The sequence below is a fragment of the Tubulanus polymorphus genome, chromosome 3 (genome assembly GCF_964204645.1).
Source record: "Tubulanus polymorphus chromosome 3, tnTubPoly1.2, whole genome shotgun sequence".
NCBI classification, from domain to species: Eukaryota; Metazoa; Nemertea; class Palaeonemertea; order Tubulaniformes; family Tubulanidae; genus Tubulanus; species Tubulanus polymorphus.
The window spans coordinates 27467794-27475449 of NC_134027.1; the positions used below are offsets into that span (position 1 = coordinate 27467794).

Below are 7656 nucleotides of genomic sequence, written 5' to 3' on the forward strand. Positions count from 1 at the left end.
AGACACATTTCAATTCAATTTACAGTTTATTGATACGAGAAATAAATACTGACCGAGGAAACTTAAAAACAAATTTGATTCTCTTTTCATGGCGGCCCCGCACACAACTTCAGTTACCGCTAGCATCCTGAGTACTTTAGATAAATGTCGTCGATCCTAACGTATGCCAAGTTCGAGCACTCTCGAAGTCCGCCATTGAGAACAAAGAGTAGGCCATTAATAAGTTGAGTTAAAAGATAATTAATAGGAATGAAAATATTAATACATTTATTGCACATAATCAACAGAATGTTAGCGAAACAAGAGCGAATACAATATTCATTCAATATAGTGAATCAGGAACAGTAAAGGAACTATTGCACAAACATTGGTCTGGTGCATTATTATTTTACTCTGATAAATCTATGTGTAACATTAAGTACAAGTTTTCATTTATCACATTAATTTTACATTAAATAAATAACATGAAATTAGACACATTTAATTTACATCCAAACAATCTCTATTTCTATCAATAGTTTCACGAATTCATCAAATGTCACTTTTTCACTTTTGCTAATTTATCCTCCTTGTCTTTAGCCATTTGACTTTCAAATAAATCCAGTAAGCGTTTAATCTCTTTACTGTTGAATAGATGGTTAAAGGAAAACAATATAGAATCAACTGGACCCATCAGATACAACAGACTCTCTACGCTTCACTGATCTACAGTAGACTGACTGATCTACAGTAGACTGACTGATCTACAGTAGACTACTTGCCTCTGATTTTATGGGCCCAAGACAACAAGTGATTATCCAGGATAGTCAGGGCGACACTGGGTCTCATATGAATTGCGTTGGAAACCCTTTAAGATTTTATCCGGAGCACACAACTATTTGAGGCAATCAAGTGCACATTTAAAGGATACATTTGTTCAGCAACTTTATAAACAGGTTGCATAACTTTAGACATTTCTTCACATTTCGCCATTAATGCATACATTGACTGGAATTAAAATCAATTAAACATAAATGATACTACTAGACAATTTATTTGGAACCTGACCCCTTCTGACCTTAATGAACTCAACCCCCCTTCTGACCTTGATGAACTCAACCCCCCTTCTGACCTTATAATCCCTGCTTACCTTAATGCAAGTATCAACACTTTCACATGTATTATCGACACCATTAGAATAAGCGTCTCCGCATGAGATCGTAATTGCTGACATCTGCAGAGAAAACATCAATTAAATTTCAAGTAAAAACAGTTAAACGCGCTTTAAATCTTCATCAGATAAGTCATCACATAATACTGAAGTACTATTCATTATATGAGCCAAATTTGTAATAAACCTTTGGACAACTGAAAAACTATTTGGAAAGATTTGGGACCAGTGAATTTTGTTTGAGTTAAACTGATAATGAAAGCATTCCAGTTTTCAAGGAGTCAAATATATTTTCAATTCAAGTGACTAAATGTATGTAATGAACATCCTGACTATGATGACTTAAAGCAGCGAATTCCACTGAATTTCTGATCTGACCGCAAACAAACCTTGTGCAACGTCGCTTTTAAATTACCCATCATAAGGTCAAGGTTATCGGCGACGCGTTTAGCGTGAGTTTCGATGTCTTTCAAAGCGTGCGGGTCGATCGGCGGGATTTCATCGGGACTCGGATGTAACGGAAGACTAGACGATCGCGACATACCGGATACAGACGTGCTACAATACGACGAACTAGAGATACTATTCACGCTACTGATACTACGGATACTGTTAGTTCTACTACTACGAGATAGAGGGCTACTCATACGTATCATCTCATTTAAATCTTCCGCAACAAACGACATCATTTTTCCATCTTTCAACAATACACCCTGTTCGTGAAGAGGTATCTCGGTAACGGCTTGAATCACCGATTCTAAACGCTCTAATGAAACTGACGGTGATTCGACCTCTAATTCCTCAAACGACGACGAGTCCGATGCTGAATGTTGTAGCGGTGTCGGTAATGTTAAACTCTCCGGTCTCAGCACACCTGCAGCTGCTGCACCTGCACCTGCTGCAGCTGTTAAGTCTATTATTTCCTCGTTACAGCTTGTATTGATATTCAATGATGAATTATTATTTGAAGGAATCTCCTCTGTTTTATTATTATCACTGTTATCAATCATTGATGGATCATTGTTTATATTATTATCACATGTTTTAATGTTTGATTCCGAAGTTTCATTATTTACTGCGCCAAGCTTTGATTCCTCAATATCAAAACCCATCTTGGGTTTCTCCAGGCCCGGTTCCTCCAGGTCATTCAGCTGGGATTCCTCCAGACGCAACTGGGGTTCCTCTGGACGCAACTGCGGTTCCTCCAGATCCTGTTGCTGGGGTTCCTCCAGATCCTGTTGCTTGGGTTCCTCCGGACCCTGCTGCAGGGTTTTACTTTTCACCGGATCTGATGACATTTTCTGAACAAGTTGTTTTGATTGTTTAACAATCACGACTCAGTTACAGTAGAGGTCCACTGTTCACTTGCTTCAGATTAAGTCACACATATCTACTGCATTGTTCACTGGTGCTTTGAGCGGTGCTTGTAGGTAGTATTGTAACTGGTGGTGGCGCTAGTAGTAGTGGTGGCGCAGTCCAGAGAAAGGTATGTGTCTATTTTCACTTCCTCTCACATTTCACACACTACAGCTTTATTGTCGATATTTTTCCAAACACTTTCTGCTTACATAACAACTCTATTCTCTTTGCCACTGATCATTCCATCCTTTTTTGAAGCTAAAACGACTTTTTCCGTCATTTAAAACTGTTTTTTTATAAGCGAAAAATAAAAATTATCTACTTCCTGGTGGCTCCACATCGATGAGCTTGATTATGGTTGCGTCACCGAATTATTAATACAGTGACCTTGAGTTGCATCGCAAAGCTCAAAATAGCCGTAGAAAATCTAAACTTCTTCACCGAATTTCAAAACCATTTAGTAATCTCGATCATTTGTACAATATAATCTAATCCCAAACGTAAATTTCCTTCATTAAGAATTACATAGTTTATGATTTTGGTGGAAATAGTTTGGAAATATATGAAATATATATTTGCGTTTGGTCGATTACCACAGTAAGCAAAATACAAATAATGGGTGACTCCTAACTCCATGAGCGGTTGGAACCGTTCTCTCGACGCTATTCCTCGAAGATACTCTTATCAGTTTTCATTAGATTGTGGATCTTCTTCATTCAAAGATAGATAATGATTTGTACCTTGGAGAACACTAAACCACAGTAGTTTTTCTAGAGTACTGTTTATTTATTTCCGGATAAATGAACTTGTCGGATTACAGAGCACATATATGCACTGGTAGCATAATCATATATTTAAGAATTAATCAAGCGTCTGAATTAAAGATGCATAGTCTCGTGCTAAGCTGTATATAAAGTAGGGATCTTTCTGTGAACATAGTTTGTTCCCACGCGATCCGAAATCAAAGTTTGATGCGCATATGGCAGAATATAATACGTTACAAGACTGGCGTAGCAAATTAATGTCACCTCGCTCCATCCACCCGCTAATCTTTGCAAAGTGTTATATTACGAAGAAATTAGCTAATCTAATTGAAGTGATTCGATTAGGAGAAAGGCCTGTGGCCTAACAGTTCCTGATATGATAGGTTGGAATCTAAAAGAGTGCGGTGCGATCTCCTTGATGTGGAAATCTGTCTCTGGATACATTAAATAATATTGTCGGGAATTTATTTGTAACTTCAATTTCGCTTCGCATTTTCTTCTAATTGATAGATAAAATCTTGAGTATTCGCAGCATCGGAATACGAACTGCGAATCGATGTCGGGTCATTTGTTCTGACAGCTTTCAGAAAAGTTTCCAGTTCTGTTTTATACATGTCATCTTCACCATACGTATCATAAGTGTAATATTTATCGATATCTGGAGTCGCGTCGGCGAGGGTTCGAACCCTTAATTTACAGGCTTGTTCACCGAACGGATCAATTAATGATAAACTGAGACCGTCGAGTTGTACGTCTATACCGCACTCATACCGGGTCCCGGGGAGACAGACGGTATGGATGAAAGTTCCGATACCCGCTTCAATGAACCGCCATTGCGCGACTGTAACACGCGCTACCCGCCGCTCTTCGCATTCCTGGGTATTCTCATCCTCTAGACCCTCGGGAAGATGAGCCAGTTTCCCGGCTGCATCCGTATCTTTAAGCATCATACACTGGACCGAGGATAAATCAATTTCGCAGTCGGTTATATAACGCGTAAGATCGCAGAAATGTGATACATGTTCAGCGATAGTTGATCCAAAAACACGGTTATGGTTAAACCAGAATCGCCCGGCCATCTCGGTGTAGGCGCAATAAAACTTCACACTGACCGCCATCACTTTACCGCCATGTTCTTTAATCAACTCCTTCATCTTTTCAACCGCTGAATGGTACCTATAATTATACCAAAAAAGATGATTCGGCGATCTTCAGAATTATTTCAACTGTTACTTATCATCATTTATTTATCATTACATTATCGATTGTTATTTATCTCTTATCATTACTATAAGAAATGATATAATTACTTTAAAATATTATTATTTCAATAGTTTTTTTCATCAATTTCTCATTTCTATTTCCCATGTATTTTGTGTAACCCTTATTTAATTGAAGACAAAATGATTATTATAATGAGTAATCACCGAAACATGAATCCTACTGAGATGATCACGTGACGTTTTTCAGCTTCAGACACCAATGTTTCACGATATCGTTCAAACTGTTCTCTCGGTGAAATAGATAACGGTTTTTCAACTAGTAAATGAATTCCAGCTTTAACGAACTGAAGTTCTACATCTTTACCGTCTTCAAGCGAACCGCGTACTCCGGATGGAATTCCGATTATAGCGATATCCGGACTCAAAGCTATCAATTGCTTAAAATCGGCGAAAACTTGACAATCTTTGTAGATATGACCGAATTTTGGTGAAGTGCGTCTCGATTCTAAAACTTTTTCAGCTTTCTCGATATCGATATCAACGATACCTATAATACTGATACCGCCCAATTTCTCCAGTTTATTCACGTGACCCCATAGTTTATAAGGATACCCGAAATTGATGCCCCCAGCTCCGACTATGCCAACTCTCAGAACAGAAACCATTTTTCTATGATATTATAAGTCACCGCGCCGTATTCACTGGGAGTATAAGGTATTGTGTCTCGCCAGAAACGAATGAACAAAGAATCAGATAAAGATATATTTTACCGATTAAATACTGTGCAAAATACTAAAGTTCAACCGCCCTGATAGGAAAATCACCTGACTATCTGTCTAGACAAGCTGGGAATTAGGTCACAAAAAATCAATCTTATTCAGAAACGACCACAAGATTTATTACGAATTGATTTCTGTTGAACGTGTTTCAGTATCTGTTCAAATGTATGTAATGCATTTACTTCACGAGGCTTGAGTTCCTCAATATCTGCATTCAACTGGGGTTCATCCAGATCCAACTGGGGTTCATCCAGACCCAATTGGAGTTCATCCAGATCCAATTATCGGTCGAGTTCATTCAGATCCTACTGATCTAAACTATAATGAATCTAAAAGAGTGCGGTGCGATCTCCTTGATGTAGAAATCTGTCTCTGGATACATTAAATAATATTGTCGGGAATTTATTTGTAACTTCAATTTCGCTTCGCATTTTCTTCTAATTTATAGATAAAATCTTGAGTATTCGCAGCATCGGAATACGAACTGCGAATCGATGTCGGGTCATTTGTTCTGACAGCTTTCAGAAAAGTTTCCAGTTCTGTTTTATACATGTCATCTTCACCATACGTATCATAAGTGTAATATTCATCGACATCTGGAGTCGCGTCGGCGAGGGTTCGAACCCTTAATTTACAGGCTTGTTCACCGAACGGATCAATTAATGAAAAACTGAGACCGTCGAGATGTACGTCTATACCGCTTTCATACCGGGTTCCGGGAAGACAGACGGTATGGATGAAAGTTCCGATACCCGCTTCAATGAACCGCCATTGCGCGACTGTAACACGCGCTACCCGCCGCTCTTCGCATTCCTGGGTATTCTCATCCTCTAGACCCTCGGGAAGATGCGCCAGTTTCCCGGCTGCATCCGGAACTTTAAGCATCATACACTGGACCGAAGATAAATCAATTTCGCAGTCGGTTATATAACGCGTAAGATCGCAGAAATGTGATACATGTTCAGCGATAACTGATCCAAAAACACGGTTATTGTTAAACCAGAATCGATCAGCTGTCCCGGTGTAGGCGCAATAAAACTTCACACTGACCGCCATCACTTTTCCGCCATGTTCTTTAATCAACTCCTTCATCTTTTCAACCGCTGAATGGTACCTATAATTATACAAAAAGATTATGCACTCACAAAATGATTCGGCGATCTTCAGAATTACATTTCAGAATGAGTTTGAATCAAACATTATTTTCAGTATTAAGTATTGCCAATTTCAACTGTTACTTATCATCATTTATTTATCATTACATAATCGATTGTTATTTATTATCTCTTATCATTACTATAAGATATAATCAATTCAAAATATTATTATTTCAATAGTTTTTTCACGAGAGACCTGAACGCGGGTCAATAGTGATTTTACATACAACCTTTATGGATCTGCTCCTATCATCAATTTCTCATTTCTATTTCCCATGTATTTTGTGTAACCCTTATTTAATTGAAGACAAAATGATTATTATAATGAGTAATCACCGAAACATGAATCCTACTGAGATGATCACGTGACGTTTTTCAGCTTCAGACACCAATGTTTCACGATATCGTTCAAATTGTTCTCTCGGTGAAATAGATAACGGTTTTTCAACTAGTAAATGAATTCCAGCTTTAACGAACTGAAGTTCTACATCTTTACCGTCTTCAAGCGAACCGCGTACTCCGGGTGGAATTCCGATTATAGCGATATCCGGACTCAAAGCTATCAATTGCTTAAAATCGGCGAAAACTTGACAATCTTTGTAGATATGACCGAATTTTGGCGAAGAACGTCTCGACTTTAAAATGTTTTCAGCTTTCTCGATATCGATATCAACGATACTTACGATACTGATACCGCCTAATTTCTCCAGTTTATTCACGTGACCCCATAGTTTATCAGGGTACCCGAAATTAACGGCGCCAGCTCCGACTATGCCAACTTTCAGAACAGAAACCATTTTTTCTATGATATATTATGACAGTTAGTCTTAGGTATTACGTGTCACCGCAGAAACGAATCGTGGAAGAATCAGATGAAAATATATTTTACCGATTAATATACTGTTCAAAGTATAAAAGTTCACCGGAGCTCTGGTGGGAAAATCACCTGACTGTCTAGACAAGCTGGGAATTAGGTTACATTAATTTGATCTTATTCATAAACGACCACAAGATTTATTACGAATTGATTTCTGTGAACGTGTTTCAGTATCTTTTCAAATGTTATGCATTTACTTCACGAGGCTTTAGTTCCTCAATATCCGCATCCAATTGGAGTTCATCCAGATCCAACTGGGGTTCATCCAGATCCATCTGGGGTTCACCCAGATCCAACTGGGGTTCATCCAGATCCAACTGGGGTTCACCCAGATCCAACTGGGGTTC

At 38.4% G+C, this 7656-nt stretch overlaps 3 protein-coding genes across 3 annotated transcripts; all 3 read right to left on the minus strand.

Moving 5' to 3' along the window:
• Positions 1 to 278: 278 nt before the first annotated feature.
• On the minus strand, positions 279 to 2842 carry LOC141901424 (uncharacterized). The gene is made up of 4 exons (XM_074788643.1): positions 1540 to 2842; positions 1130 to 1213; positions 911 to 987; positions 279 to 623 (listed from the first exon to the last, which is right to left on the minus strand). Exons 1-4 carry the CDS (start codon positions 2446 to 2448, stop codon positions 539 to 541), a joined length of 1155 nt encoding a protein of 384 aa, XP_074644744.1. The 5' UTR covers positions 2449 to 2842; the 3' UTR covers positions 279 to 538.
• Positions 2843 to 3285: 443 nt separating this feature from the next.
• On the minus strand, positions 3286 to 5651 carry LOC141902617 (uncharacterized). The gene is made up of 2 exons (XM_074790441.1): positions 4701 to 5651; positions 3286 to 4449 (listed from the first exon to the last, which is right to left on the minus strand). Exons 1-2 carry the CDS (start codon positions 5159 to 5161, stop codon positions 3750 to 3752), a joined length of 1161 nt encoding a protein of 386 aa, XP_074646542.1. The 5' UTR covers positions 5162 to 5651; the 3' UTR covers positions 3286 to 3749.
• A 38-nt stretch (positions 5652 to 5689) lies between these two features.
• On the minus strand, positions 5690 to 7281 carry LOC141902619 (uncharacterized). Its single transcript, XM_074790442.1, has 2 exons — positions 6769 to 7281; positions 5690 to 6389 (listed from the first exon to the last, which is right to left on the minus strand). The coding sequence occupies exons 1-2, from the start codon at positions 7227 to 7229 to the stop codon at positions 5690 to 5692; spliced, it is 1161 nt and encodes a 386-aa protein (XP_074646543.1). The 5' UTR covers positions 7230 to 7281.
• Between the last annotated feature and the right edge of the window lie 375 nt (positions 7282 to 7656).

Excerpts from the sequence above, each read along its gene's own strand:
- LOC141901424 (XM_074788643.1), bottom strand. The coding sequence starts at position 2,448 with ATGTCATCAGATCCGGTGAAAAGTAAAACCCTGCAGCAGGGTCCGGAG. Across the intron at positions 988-1,129 it reads GTGTTGATACTTGCATTAAG|TCAATGTATGCATTAATGGC; the intron begins GTAAGCAGGGAT and ends TTTTAATTCCAG. Across the intron at positions 624-910 it reads TATAAAGTTGCTGAACAAAT|TAAAGAGATTAAACGCTTAC; the intron begins GTATCCTTTAAA and ends TCTATTCAACAG.
- LOC141902617 (XM_074790441.1), bottom strand. The coding sequence starts at position 5,161 with ATGGTTTCTGTTCTGAGAGTTGGCATAGTCGGAGCTGGGGGCATCAAT. Across the intron at positions 4,450-4,700 it reads TCAGTAGGATTCATGTTTCG|GTACCATTCAGCGGTTGAAA; the intron begins GTGATTACTCAT and ends GTATAATTATAG.
- LOC141902619 (XM_074790442.1), bottom strand. The coding sequence starts at position 7,229 with ATGGTTTCTGTTCTGAAAGTTGGCATAGTCGGAGCTGGCGCCGTTAAT. Across the intron at positions 6,390-6,768 it reads TCAGTAGGATTCATGTTTCG|GTACCATTCAGCGGTTGAAA; the intron begins GTGATTACTCAT and ends GTATAATTATAG.